This window comes from Sarcophilus harrisii, chromosome 1, assembly GCF_902635505.1.
Source record: "Sarcophilus harrisii chromosome 1, mSarHar1.11, whole genome shotgun sequence".
NCBI classification, from domain to species: domain Eukaryota; kingdom Metazoa; phylum Chordata; class Mammalia; order Dasyuromorphia; family Dasyuridae; genus Sarcophilus; species Sarcophilus harrisii.
In genome coordinates, this window is record NC_045426.1 from 575,288,695 (window position 1) to 575,303,288 (window position 14,594).

The window sequence follows — 14,594 nt, forward strand, 5'->3', positions numbered from 1 at the left end:
TTAAACAAAGTTTAAAATAAACAATATTAAAATATTACATTTATACAATATATGTACAAATAAATTGTGTTTTCCTCATGCAATGCATTGAAACATTTTAGGGGGAAAAAACTAACCTAGTGCAGTTTCTTCAAAAGAAGAAAAAATTTCACAGGTCAAGTAGTAGAAATAATCTAGTGTAGTATTTTTTTTTCTGATGAAGTCCAGTTGCTTAGCTGCTGAGCTAAGATATTTACTTAGCTTTTCTTTAAACACCAAGTTCTTGAGTGCCCCGCTTTGAGTTTAAGTTCTCACATTATTTTTCCAGCAATAGTTTTCTAGAAGCCAGTGTGTATGTAAATGTATCTTCTGCTTTAGCCATTTCTACTTTAAATCGTGTCTTCCCACATTGTCCTTTTCATAATATATTTTTGAGGGGAACCCTAAATTTTCTGAACATAAATGACTTTAGTCTCTACATCTTTTTAAAAACGTACCTTAAAGGGGATATTTTCTTTGATATTTCATAAAGCTATTTTTCATATAAAAATTTTCCATACTAAAATCATTAATATACAAAGGCTTTATATAAAGCAATCTGTATATTAAACAAAGCTCTGATTAAGATGTACACAGCTATTTGCTTAATCTGAAGTTTAGGAAAGCCAACCTTTTTCTTGTTTTATCTTCTTTGGTTTTACCCAAAGATTATATTGATCTTCCCGAAATTCATAAAAGTTCATGTATTTGAAGCAGAATGCTACGGCAGCTGTAATGAAAATTTCATCATTTTGTTGTACAACTTAAACCTTTGTAAACAAGTCAAGAATTTTTTTTTCAAGAATTAACTGAATAGCACCAGTCATGAGTTCTTCAACTTCCAGAGTACAATTTAAAGTAGCACTCGTCCAGTCCAAAATATCTCAAACAGTAACATTCCTAATTTATCAGAATGAACTTTGTTGCACAAGTCCCAAAAATGTAGCTATCGTACAAATTATATCTGAGTACATAGTTCCTGGATCTGTACTCACCCTAGGAATAAAACACTAATGTTTGTAAACTAGTTTAGCTGTTTTTTTGACAGCTAAGTTTTGAATTACGGTTATCCCAATTCTGAATGGGTAGGCTTTTAACTCGTTCATGGCAGTGTAATTCTGAATTGGTTAGGACTATTACTAACGTTGTGTTTTAGCTTTTTTAGTACTCCAAAAGTAATATAATATATACTGCCAAGTAAGAAAAAATCCACTCAGCACGCTGTTGGTTAACTTTGTCTTTAGTGTTTTCCTGGGGATTTTTCTGTGCTCTTCGGTGGTGTCATGATACCTCCATTACACACTGGTGACAACTGTCCCACTTTTGTGAAAGCTGACACATAATTGACTTCCTCCTGTGGAAAGGCAGAAAGATATATTGTTAACACAAACCACTTTAGCAACAGAATTGCCAAATTCATCCTCTCTCAAATGTTTTGTTTTAAGTACTGGCCAACTATAAATCTATTTGGTCAGTTTCCAAAGCCCACTAGTTCTCTGGCTTTTATTTCAGCTGCCTGTTTAAAGTAGAGGAAAGTTTGTATCTAAGCATTCCCTTATAATCAAAATTATCCTTACTAGGACTTACATTTAATTATATGGTAGCAGGCAACTATAAAATTCCAAAGTATCTTTTGGATAGAAAACACTTTATTAGTACATTTATTTTGAAATGATGACAATATTAGTAATATGGTACACTTATCCAATGTTCTGGATCAGACTTAGCTCAACTTTCTATTTCCTGATACATGTCTAATTTATTGTGAATTTGGTCTAGGAATATCAATTTGTGTTTTCAGTGACAATGCTAAGATAAAAACCATGTGAATAATGTTCTTTAGTTAATGAATTGATCCAAAATGATTTAAATTTCAGATTGTCTTTTCAAACCCCAAAGGAAAAAAAAAAGTCATACCAGCATAGCCAAGTAATTTGTGTGTGTCTGGATATTGTGTCTGTCTTCTACAGAAATCTTCTTAAAAACCTTCAGTTTCACCGGAGGACCACCCTTCACTACTCTGGCAAAAGGTACCATCCATTCTACACATTCTGAAATATTATCCCAGTCTAAACCTGTCGATCAAAAGGAAAATGTATAGTTCACGTTATAGGTCAACATTTTTGCCTTTTAAACAAAAGTGTGTGTGTGTGTGCGTGTGCACGCGTGCATGTGCCCTATACATATGTGTGAGACATGCTTTGTCCCATTCTTCTGGAACTTATAAGATGTAAAAATTCTTGCTCTGCCTTATTATTTGATCCCCAAGTTTAATGTTTGTATCTCTATGTATTGTACCTTACTATATTAAGATTTAGAAAGAAAAAGATGCTGTTTATTCATTTTGCTTGTTGTGTTAGGCTAATATCTAAATGTGAACTAGGAAATGATCATTAACAACATTAGAATTTATATGATCAACTTTTAGATTTTAGTAATGTCAATTGATTTTATTCTATCAAGATAATATACTGATTTCATGCTGCTGCTTTTTCTGTCTTGGAATCATGATTGAGACATGTCAAAGGCTGTCTAATTAAGGTTAAAACCATCTAAGACAACTGCCTAGTTTTTAAAGTGCAACCCAAATTTTCAGCATAATGCACAAAAGTTCATATTTGTCCTTTTTTTCAGAATATAAATAATTATTCATCTTTGAAATGAACTATATTTTATTTGACTTTAAAACTTTCTTTTATGTATGAATTTTATGTGAAAATAAGGGAAATAGCATCCAGAGAGTACATAGAATTTAGAGGTAACATTTGAGTTCAAAATCCCTGTATAGGCCTTGCCATTTTATGTGATCATGAACAAGTCATTTGGAAATTTAAGCATAGAAAACAAAGTGTTTCTAAGGACTTGAAGTTCCAAATATGTAATTTCATGGTCAGGATATTTTAAAATTTCACTCAAATCAAAAGAAGTGAATGAAAGCAGTCCTTCAATAATTATATTTTAGGCTAATTTTTAAAAAATAAATAGTATGAATAAATAGTATGAATAAATAAATAAAATAAATGAATAAATAAATAAAAAGTAGGAGAATATCTTACCTGAAGCTTTCTTAACGACTTCAATAGAGGTAAAATGGCATAAAGCAGCTGCAGCCAATATTCTGTACTGGAATTCTAATGAATCAATGGAGAGAATACACAGATCCAGGAGCTGTCCAAGGAAAAATAGTTAATTATGATCAGCTTGGGAACTGAAAATTATGTGCCCTTATGACGTTGTAACTATGTTAAGGAGGAAAGTAGAGGCAGAAATGTCCTACTTCCTATCCTTCCACTTCTGGCAAAGGACTAGAATTTGGTATTTGGCAGTGGTATACCACAGACTGTGTTTCATATTTAATTTTTAGAAATAAATTTTATTATAATACTAAGAATTTGATTTTATGATTCTAATATTAGACATTAAATCTGTCCACCATGTTCATAAGCTCTTGGAGGATCTACTAATCTGTAAAGAATACAGAAGGACAAATATGATGGCAGATTATTTCTGGATCAAGTTAGCTGTTTTGGAGGAAGTTTATCACCAAAACATTAGTTTCTAGGTAACTTTTTACCCATTATAACTAATGAAAATAACAAAAAGTTACACCAAAAATCACATTTATATATTGTGCTTTTGTGAGTTGTTGAAGTGTCACATAAACTTATTAGTTAAGGTTAATTTTCTATAGAAAATAGTCAGAATTATCACTCAGTCTCTCTTTTTCCTCTTTCACTCAAAAAAAATTTATAAGCCTTCTAATTTGGTTCTTTTTTAGGCGAAAGTATGTTCGGGGTGGGAGGCGGGTAGTTTAAAGAACAGTTTTATTCTGAAGCTTTTTGGAAACACAAGTAGGGAAAAGAGGAAATTTTTTTTTTAGTGGATTCTATTCAGTCCACTTTATAGCTGTTTATATCAGATTGTGTTCAGCATGAAAAACATATGTGATAATATTAATATGAATCCATTAAAAACTTTTGTATACCTGGGCTATTTGAACGAACTTTTCCTGGGAATACTGAGGTAGGAGTACTTTAGGAACATCTTTTAGAGCATCGACTTGGAGAAAGACATTCAGCCAGGCAATAACTGTTACTGGACAGAGCTCCCACTTTAAAGCCTGTGAAGAGAAGAGAAGTTTTAAGTTCTAGGTGACAACAAAAATAAATTCATATTATTAGGTTTTTCAGAAGGCCTTTATATATAATTTAGTCCATCTCTTTCCTTTTAGATGAGGAAACTATTTAATATGAATAACTGAGAAAAGGCTGAACTGCATTTCTATACTCCTAGTTCTTTCTACACCACCATACTGCCTCTTAATATACTATAACATCATATTATAATTATTTTAGCATACTTCTTGATGGAAGTTTCTGTGGGTTGGCTTCCTGTTTTCTGAAAAATCAGAATTTAAAAAGCCAAAACAACCATTCCCTAATCCTGTTGGCTGTTAGCCACTCATTTACACTGAAGGTCTTTGATCTTGATATTCATTCTCATTTCTACCATTTTTCTTCACTGTTTGTAATAATCTGGTTTGCTCACTATTTCAAAGTGTTCTTAATGACAGCTTTGAATTAGCCATTATGTGGTCACTGACCATTCATATATTCGACATACATTGCTATTTTGTACAGTACAGGGCTAAGGGTGATCATAAAGGTGAGATAAAAATAGCTCTAGGTTTCTTGGGGTTTACTGTTTAAACACAGGCGAGTTCTATGAGATATCCAAAGTGAAAGAAAACCATTACTAATTAGGGCTAAATTGGGAAAAAAGAATCTATGATAATCATGTGATGCATTATGACAATGCATTTTTCATTTAATTACCCATCAAGAATGATGAAAATTTATCTTAATTACCTTTAATATAATGAGTTCCATCCCTAGGATATCATCTTCACTGCAAGCACCATCAGTGACATAAGCAAATTCTTGTAATTTAGGTGCATAGATTTCCTATAAAGATGAAATTTTGTGTTTTAAGATGTCATAGTGAGAGGACGTAAAAATATTACTCAATTCAGTTGTGCACCGAATTACATTATTCTTGAGGACAATTTCACAGAAGTTTATAAATCTTCACATTTATTGAAGGCCTACAGAGTGTAGTTGAAGTAGATGAAGAGACATCAAGATGAATAAGAAGTAGTTTATACCTTCATAGAATTGGTTTTATATATTATACAAGATAGAATGTTGTAAAAGTGTGGTCAGAGGTACAAACTGGAGTATTATCAGAGTTGAGATGTGAATAACTGAGAAATGACCTCAGAATTAAGAGTTTGGAATTTGCGGGAAGAACAAGTGGCTAGTAAGAGACTTTGTTTAAAATAGTTTTAATAAACCCTATGCCTGAGAAGATTAGCATGAGCAAAACGCATGATGATGTGACTATCTCTAGGGTCTAGCATACTGAACTACTCTTAAGATACATACTTAAAAGATGTAAATGGAAAGTACCAGGTAAGCAGTTGGGACTAAATCACTTAAGACCTTAACTTCAGATGAAAGCATTTAGTCTTGATCTGAGAAGTAATAGGATGATGTGATCAGAAATGTAATTTAGTAAGCTAGGCACCAATTCATATAATATATTGCAGGTAAGACATAAACCACATAATAACAACATGTTATCCTAATCAGGGAGAAGTAACAATATTAACCATGAAACAATATCCAGACTGGGGGAAAGGCAAGTCAGTACTAACTTATGACCTTATGATTATATACAGATATAAAACAAGTAAGATGGTGAGCTAGAGATCTAAACATCTGCTAGAGTTCCAAATAAAAACAGAACTGCTCAGAAATTCTTGATTAGTTTTTGAGATAACTGCTTCTTTGCACCTTTTGAAGAACAAAAAGTGTCATTTTGGTTCTGACCCTGACAATTAAGAAGGAATTTAAGTGCCAAAACAAAAATGAGGGAAATACTGAGAGGTAATATTGATCTGAGTTGGAAGACAAAGCCAGTTATAGGTGGATACATTGTCAAGTTTTTTGAAAAACGGGTTTCAGAAAAAGGATAGGCAAGATACTATGGTCTAAAATTCTATAGTAATAGATGAATTTGAAAAAATAGCTTATACATTGGGCATAGTTGAATAAAATGATGAAGGACTTTGACTTGACAAGATATCCCTCTACCTTCAATGAAATAGAGCCATTTTCTGAAACGAGGACTGCATATAGCATCTCAACTTCTATTTCTTTGATATTATTCAAACAAATATATTGATGCAAAAATCACCATAAAACTTCTAAAACAAACATGCTAAAGAATATCAAATCATTTAACAATCTAATCAAATACATTTGTTAGAAGTTTAAATGAAAAGCATTAACTAGTTCTTCCATAAAAAATATATATCAAAAATCATCACTTACCTCAAGTTTTGAAGCAATGAATAATGAGGTAATACCAATGAGCTGAAGCATATTTTTGTTTATATCTTTTTGTGTCAACATAAATCTATCAAAAAAATCTTGAGCAAGATAAAATGTTTCTCTGTGAAGTGTATATACTTCACATACCTAAAGAGGAATTAAAACATTTAAATTATTAAGTATCTTCAAGGCAAAAAGTATATTCTAGACAATAAACACTTTTATTTTTTAAATTTGCCCAATGTAAAATTTTTAAAAAATTTAGTTGCTGCTACAATAGGTGGATGTATTATTTCTTCTCCCTTTTCTACTGAGTGGAGGTACCAATCTTGCAAAATGATTTTATTTCCAGTTTTACTTCCTTACGATTGACAGAAAGATGAAAACTTTGGTTCATTTCCTCTCCAAAGTTATTCCAATTATATGAGTAAGAAAGGAAAGAGACCAATCACATCAAGGGAGATGATAATATAACTAGTCCTTGTGGTCCACTGATATTCATGAAGCCTCACAAGTACTAGAGCATGGATTCTTGACTTGGATCTGTGGGTGATTTGGGAAGAGCTATAAATTCATATGGAGAAAAAAAATTTATTTTAATCTAACTGGTTTCCTTTTTAATGCTATGTATTTTATTAATTTTAAAACATTCTTCCAAAGTATTCATATGCTTCACTAGGCTGCCAAAAGAGTCTTATTACATATTAAAAGCTGCTGATTAGAGAAAAGCCGTTAAGCACTGGAGGTGTCCTTGTAGAGGGTTGTGATGGCAAAGAGGAGAACACAAGTAGCTAGGTGAAACATCTGTAGCATCAAGGGTGAGACCATATTTCTGAGATAATGGTGCTTCTAAGAGACACCTGAAGCTATATATACCTTTCCTTGAATCCATATGCTTTGAAAGAAAGTAGTTAATGCCTTCTCTTTATTTCATCTCAATGATTACGTGCCTTTTCTTTCCTAGAGTATACTCTCAAAATTCATCAGCATACTCATCATGTCTGAAAATGTATACCTCATTCTATACCTATGGTCCATCACCCTTGGTTAAAAGAATCTATTCTTTTACAACCTTCTGGTACCTTAGGGTCTGCTGGTGGTACTCTGCTATTGCATATTCAGAAATCAGAAGATTTAATGTTTGGGTTTTTCTTTTTTTTAAATTGGAGATGGCAAGGTTAAGGTTATATTTCTGAAGTATGTTATTACATGAAATCCAGAAAAAAAATTTTTTTAAAGCAACCCTAACCTGCAGAGACATCTAAAACTCTAGTTATACTGTCTTTTTTTGTTCAGGGACTAGTCTACTCCTAGTTTAGAGACTAGTTCTTCAAAGAACCTCACCAACCCAGGTTCCTTCATTTTTACTTAAGAAAGTTGAGAACCCTATTTAGTGACCAAGCAAGTTAATGCTATCTATGATGTAGCTGTAACTTAGCTCCTTTTAATACTGCAAAATAAAAACTCACATTTCTTTACCATTTTAAGGTATGTTGTTGAATTGTTTCTGTTGTATCCATGTCTTTGTGACTCCATTTCACATTTTCTTGTACTTCCAGTACTCAAAAGTACTGGAGTGGTTTGCCATTTCCTTCTTCAGTTCATTTTACAAATGAGGAACTGAGGCCAACAGGGGTAACTTGCCCAGGGACACACAGCTAGAAGGGTTAATTGTCTGAGTCCAAATTAGAACTCAGGTCCTCCTGACTTCAGGGCTGGTGCTCTATCCACTATGCCACCTAGCTGCCCCCATGATGTCCATTTTACAAGTGCAGAAACTATTACATAAGTTAGGTGAATAAGTGAGTCATATCATTTGAACCTACATTTCTTTGGAACTCTTTAATCCTGTTCTTTTAAATTATGTATGTCTTAACTTTCTTTTCCTACCTGGATGCAGCAATCTGGGCTTGGAGGGGAGACAGCTGATATAGGGCTAGTTCAGGTTTTATACATGCCATTAACTGTAAGCATTCTCAAAAATTGCAGCAGATAAACTTATAAAAACCACTACCCTAATTTCTGCCTTTCTACACTTACATGATTTGACTATGGAAAATACTGATTTTTAGCTATTGAAACAAAACAAAAATGGTTGAACACTCACCTCTAAAAGCCAGTCCAGAAGTATTGACCTCATCTGTGGTTCTAAGTCAGAATGTAGCATTTCAAAATGTTTGTCATGAACATATTTGGTCTCCTTTTTTAACATATTAAACCAGACATCCTTAGAACATCCCCAACTATGAAAGAGGAGACAAAAGGATATTATATACAATTTTGTTGGGTAAAAATTGAAGGTTCTATTAAAATATGTGGCTTTTACAATTAAAACATCGAGTAGGATGACTTACACAAAATCTAAGCTTAGGAACTGGGGATACATGAATTAACAATCCCACCCTTAAAGATTTTACAGATCCTAATCTAATTTCAGCCATGAAAGCATTGGAAAAACAAAAAAATGCATTGTACAAAATAGCTAGTTGTCAAATTGAGACAGTCACGTGAAAGTAATCTGAAATAAGAACTGAAAGGTTGGAATTAGTGTAACAGCATGCACATTAAGGTGTTTTTTTCTTTTATTCAAAAAGTACATAAAGGCACACATCCACCCTGTTATTCTCAATTTGTCTTTCATTTCACCTATCCAATCTGTAGCCAAATGTTATTTCTATCTTAACTGATGCTATCCTGCTTCAGAACTTATTTCCTCCCATCTGCACTATTGCAATAGTTTTCTAATTGGTCTCCCTGCCTCAAGTCTCCTTCTGATCCTTCTTCACTTGGCTGCCAAAGGATTTTCCTAAATTCCCTATTATTAGCATGTTACCTATCCCCACCTACTTAAAAAATCCAGTAGCTCTAGGCTCAAATATAAAATTCTATAGGAATTCTTAAGTCCATTAGAACTTGGCCTCTTCCTACCTTTCTGCTTTTCTTATATCTAATGCCTTCCATGTACCCCATGATCCAATGGCATTGGCCTTTTTAATGAATCTCATTTCCTAACTCTGAATATTTTCCATGGCTGGCCTGGATCTCTAGAAATGTTCCCCTCCTTACATGCCCCACAGCTTTTCTGGCATCTGTTATGACAATTCAAATCCACCTTTTCCTGGTCCCCGGATTTTCCCTCTAAGATTATTTTGCACTTATACTATGTGTACATTGCATATATCTTGCAGGTACACAATCATTTGTTTCCCCCATTTGAATTGGGACTTACTGAGGATGGGGACCGTGATTTTGCCTCTCTACATCAACAGCACTTAGCATCGTAAAGCTTGACAATAAATAGCCACTAAAAGTTTTTGAATAATAAATTGATAAAGAAATGAATTAGAGATTGAAAATGGTCAAGGAGTCTCATATTATTTTGACAACTATTCAAAAGATAGCAAGGGGGATACTAGAGATAGAGAAGATCAGTTAGGAAATTTTTAAAGTGAAAGGGAATTTTTGATTACTGATAGTTGTTTTTAAAAGTCTACCAATCTCTTTACATTTATATATCTAGTTCCCACAACAATCCTGTGAAATAAGTTCTACAGGTATTATAATCTCTTTTGTTAAAGATGTGAAAATTGGGGATAAAAGAGGTTTTGAGACTTGCCCAGAGTCACATAACTACCAACTTTCTTAGCCAAAATTGAAATTTATTTGTTCTTGAATCTTTTAAGTTCATTGTCCTATTTTTAGTGCCATGTGGAGTCACATAATATTAAGAATAATTTTTTAAAATATGCATAAAATTGTTTTAATTGAATATTTGCTCTTAATTTTTAGATTGGCTTTTCAGGATAGCAATAAAATAGTAATAAACCAGCAGCAACATTATTACCAATATTTTATGTTTTCCATCTATTTTAGAAAAGTATTGAAAATAACTTACCTTAGATCAGGCAGAGGTGAAGGATTTATGAAAAGGTTTTTAAACCTATAATTAGTAAATCTGGAGAAGTCACTGGTGACAGTTTCTTTGTGTGGTGTTTCAATAATAATGCAAGGAGTGATACCCCCAGATATTACAGATGGCCAACAATTCTATCATTTAAAGGAAAAAAAAAAAAAAAAAAAGCATTTTGATGATCTATTTTAATCAACAGTAAGAAAAAAAAAAAATCAATGATAATTTTTAGAAATGAAGTTTGATCCTAAAAACATCTTTTTCTGAAAACAGTTGTAAATACATAGCAGTCTAATTTTTAGCAACCTAATATTTAAGGTGACATTGTATATGTAATTATTTACTTAATTTATAAGTGACAAAAAAAATATGGCCAAAAGACTAAATTTTTGCTGAAGCAGAAAATTAGGTTAAAAATGGAGTCAGCATAGAGAGCTAATTAAATAAAAACAGGTAAGCAGAGGAAAGAGCATGGAAAATATCTAGTTTTATAATACTAAATTTCTAGGCTTTAAAAAAAAATTAATTTCTCCCAAAAATATGGGTACCTTTTGAGAATAAGATTTTCAGGTTTTAATTAAACCTGCCTCATGAGACAATTTATACTATTAGAAAAGTTAAACACTGAAAATTATAAGTGCTATTTTCTGAAAGAATGTGTTCAAGGAGCAGCAGTGGTAAAAGTCTATAGCCTTGTCTCCAGGATCCCCTTCGTGACAAAATATAGAAGTATGGATAATAAAGTTTCAGTGAAGGACTGGAGGTTCTGGATGTTGGATCCCAATACCAGATTGCCCAGATTGCAATTAGCCCAACACTGGTACAGTCAAGAAGTGAACAAAGAGCAGTATATCGGAAAGGATTAGGCGGGCCCAGGACTAGCCAGACCACTGCAAGGGGGAGGGATTTACAAAGAGGAACCAGCTGCTAGAAGACTGACTTACTCTGTACTCTGCAGTTGTAAGAGTCAGGCCCATATACCTAAATCACCCAGACTCCAGGCTGAACCTCTAGGCGGCATTTCAAGGTAAAAATGTCACATGGACCTTTTCTATTGTGAAGCAATATCCCTCAGACCTTCTGCCCCTAGCCTCAAGTAGCTTTCACCAGTCCATCCTGCTTCACCCAGTCTTGCCTTACCCTAATTTCATATTGCTGCCTCTTGGCCACAGTCTCCTCTTTTTTTTTCTTTACATCCTAGAATGTAAAATACAGCCATTGGTAAATTGAGGTCCCAAAACGATAACAGCAAGTGTTATTGTTACTCTTCTGAGCTTCTCAACTTACCTGAGCTGTTTTCCTTTTTTTGGCTTGAAGGAATTGAGTTTCCTGGGGAGAATCTGTTTGATTGCTCTGGGGCTGCTGCTTAGCTTGCAAACGGCTACTATAAATGGGAGGGAAAAGTAAAAATAAAAAACGAGTTCTGCTGCCTAACAACACCGCATTCTTGATAACAGACAACACAAAATATTACCTCCTTCTTGACATTTTTTTCTTTGGGTTCTTCAAAGCTTCTGGAGAAGAAAGGGGAAAAATAGTCAAGCACATGTTTAGATGTGTGTTCCATAAACCAAGAGTCATTAGTAAACTGGGGAGATGGCCAGTCATTTTGGTTTTCCCATCATTATTTTAGACTTTAAATTTACCAGAGGAAGGGATAAGGGCATGCTTTTCCACCCACCACCAGATGAAGTACAAGAATTCTGAGATGCATACTATGCAGACTTAGAAAATCCAAATGGCTAATACACAGTATCTCAAAGAGGAAGCCCGAAAGCAAATTCCCCAAACAGGTCTCCCCACTGCATTATCCCCACTCCCATGCTGGGGGATCGGGGAGGGGGAATAAAAGGGAGTAAGAGGTGGGCTAGAGGGTAAAGGGAGACTAAAGCACTTTAGCCTTCCACCCCTGCCTGGAAGCAGCAGCCTGAGCTTCCCGCTCCCCGTGTCCCTAATCCCCAGGTGGTGAGCTCCTGGGACCCTGGTCGGTCTGCACCAAGGCTGGGGGGGAGGGGGGAGGGGAGAGAGGTGGGGGATGGAGAGCCAAAACTCTGGGGAAGCCGGTTCCGCGCCAATTTGGAGAGCGGCAGTGGCGGGGAAGCCAGAGAGGGAGGGAACTGAGACTCGGGTCAAGTCCTTCAACCTCCTCTCTTTCCTCCTTCCCCGCCCTCGGGCAGGAAGGGACGGCCAGACCTCCTCTCAACTTGGGAGGGGGAGTAAGAGCGGGGTATTTTCAAAGGAGAAAATTCCCAAAACCAAAGGGGACAAACTTCGCCTTGCCTGCCCCTTCCCCCACCCTGACCCCAAAGCAGGCAGGGGGCCCCATTCTCTCCCGGCTGCCACCCTCTTGGCTCCCAGCTCCCCTGGGCGCCCCACGCCGCTCTGCTCGCCCGCCCTCGGCGACAGGCTCCAGTGGGGACTCCAGGGGAGTGACACGCAGCCGTCCTGCTCGGGCTGAGCTTTCCTGAACCCTCTCCCCGGCCCGGGCTCCCGCCCGCGGGAAGGAACCAGGCCAGATGGGATGGATGAATCCCGCCGGGTGGAGGTCCCGAGGTCCCCAGCTCCCCAGCTCCCCAGCCCCCATTACCTGCTCCACCATCAGCCCGGCTGCAGATCCGCTCTCAGCTGGCGCCGGCGCCAACCCTATATATACCTCGGGGCCAGCACCGCCCCGTACGCATGCGCCTAAGACTGACACCTCTGGACAGCGCCTTCCCCCCTCCCCCGCCAAGGCCCGCGCCGCTCGCCAGCCCCGCCCGCCCCACCCGGCGCGCGAGCGCCCTTCGGCGCGAGCCCCTACCCAACCGGCGCGAGCCCTACCTGGATCCCGCCTTGCCGGGTCCTTTTCCTCTACGCATAGAGTGCCGGCGGTCGCAGGCTGCGGGTCCCAGACCCTGGGCCCTGGGGCTAGCAAGGGAACTGAGGAGGAGACTCCCTCTTCGGCCCTCCTCTCCGACCCCGGCATCTCCCGCCAGGACTCTCCTCCCGCCCCTCCGCCCTCTGGGACGCGGTCTGACCCGAGGGTGTGGCAACTGTAAGGAGGCTCCGAGGAGGTGGGGGAAGAAGCGGATAGGCTGGTCTGAGAAGTGACACCCATCAAACCCGAGAGGTGCGACCCCGGGGCCATACGGCCGGCGGCAGCGGAGGAGAAGCAGGAGGTGGCTGCGGCCGGCAGTGGCTCCTTCCCTCCCCTCTCGGCACAGGCGCTGGCTCCTCCCCTTCATGGAAGGGGCGGGGCTAGGGCTGCGGCTCTGGCCAATAGGAGGCGGCAACGGCACTACAACGTGGAGCTGCCGCAGAATGTAAACAGTGCTGAGGCTCCCGGCTGAGGCCGGCGTGGTGGTTTTTCCTCTCTTAGCTGTCCCGGGGGCCCGGTGCAGCCACAGTCGCAGCTTTGAACCCCATGCAGAAGATTGAGGGGACCCGGCATGCAGGCAAGGCGGGCCTTGCCCTTCGCCCCAGTCGGTGAACTCGGGTATGTGTCTCCCCTTTGTCCGCCTCTGTTCTAGGTCCTCACCTCTCTTCCTCCAATCCCCCAGTCCGTCGCGGAGGCCTGGGCTGCCAACGGACGCATCCTCTCCTCTGTGCCTTCTCGCTGCCCATGCAGTCCCACGCTTGCTCCCAGAACAGCCCCAGCTTTCGTTTATGGGACTGCGGGAGGGAAAGAGAGAGGGGCTGGCCTTGTGCCGCTTGCCTAGGGGGTCGAGCTAGGCCCGGGTCCGGACCACGTGTAGTGCCCGCCCCCTCCTCTAGGCCCGCCGCCGCTGCGGCAATCCCGCCCTGAAGCTTCCCGCGTGAGCCCCGGCGCGGGCGGGAGCTGCTGGAGGTTCTCTGGGAGAGCCCGCCCTATGCCTTCCTATCCTAGAGATAAGCGTTGCACTCGCCCGGCTCCCCGAGGCCCTTCCTTTCCCGGCCAGGCCGCCCCTCCCTCCCTCTGAAGCGATGCGGTATCTACTCTAGAGACACGTCGGCTTTCTGTTTCCTTTAACTGGAGGGAGCTGGAGCTGGCGCGAGCCTCTGGCGCGCGGGCCAGGCCGGAGGAGGAGGGAGGAACAGGGAGGGTTTGGGAAGCGGGAAGTGCTGACCCTCAGCGCGATCTGCCACTTGGCGACCGGCTGCCCCTGGAACCGGCTTCCGCCGCGTGGAAGAAGCATGGCTTCATTTGTGGTAGATGCCTTCTCTGTGGCCCGCTGGGGCTTCTCCTTCTTGGCTGTGGGTGAAAATTACACAGATTCTGAAAGGGCCAGCTAGGAGGGAGTGGGGAGGAGGAA

General features: G+C 38.9%; 2 protein-coding genes across 4 annotated transcripts in view; one reads left to right on the forward strand and one right to left on the reverse strand.

The window, feature by feature from the left end:
- INTS8 (integrator complex subunit 8) overlaps window positions 1–4,007 on the forward strand; it is a 68,726-nt gene extending 64,719 nt beyond the window's left edge. The window contains exon 28 of one of the 2 annotated variants that reach the window (XM_031947000.1): window positions 1,896–4,007. The gene's annotated coding sequence lies outside the window, so the exon portion shown is untranslated. The remainder of the gene's footprint in view (window positions 1–1,895) is intronic. The other variant, XM_031946999.1, reaches the window with a different exon arrangement.
- Window positions 424–13,514, reverse strand: CCNE2 (cyclin E2). Of its 2 annotated transcripts, none has more exons than XM_003760252.4 (12): window positions 13,144–13,514; window positions 11,798–11,837; window positions 11,611–11,707; window positions 11,464–11,520; window positions 10,309–10,460; window positions 8,521–8,656; window positions 6,414–6,560; window positions 4,887–4,982; window positions 4,004–4,138; window positions 3,075–3,186; window positions 1,936–2,093; window positions 424–1,372 (listed from the first exon to the last, which is right to left on the reverse strand). In XM_003760252.4, exons 1-12 carry the CDS (start codon window positions 13,448–13,450, stop codon window positions 1,259–1,261), a joined length of 1,551 nt encoding a protein of 516 aa, XP_003760300.2. In that variant the 5' UTR covers window positions 13,451–13,514; the 3' UTR covers window positions 424–1,258. The 2 variants fall into 2 exon arrangements, with proteins under 2 accessions (XP_003760300.2, XP_031802864.1); XM_031947004.1 differs by lacking the exon at window positions 13,144–13,514 and adding an exon at window positions 12,911–12,946.
- Window positions 13,515–14,594: the final 1,080 nt, after the last annotated feature.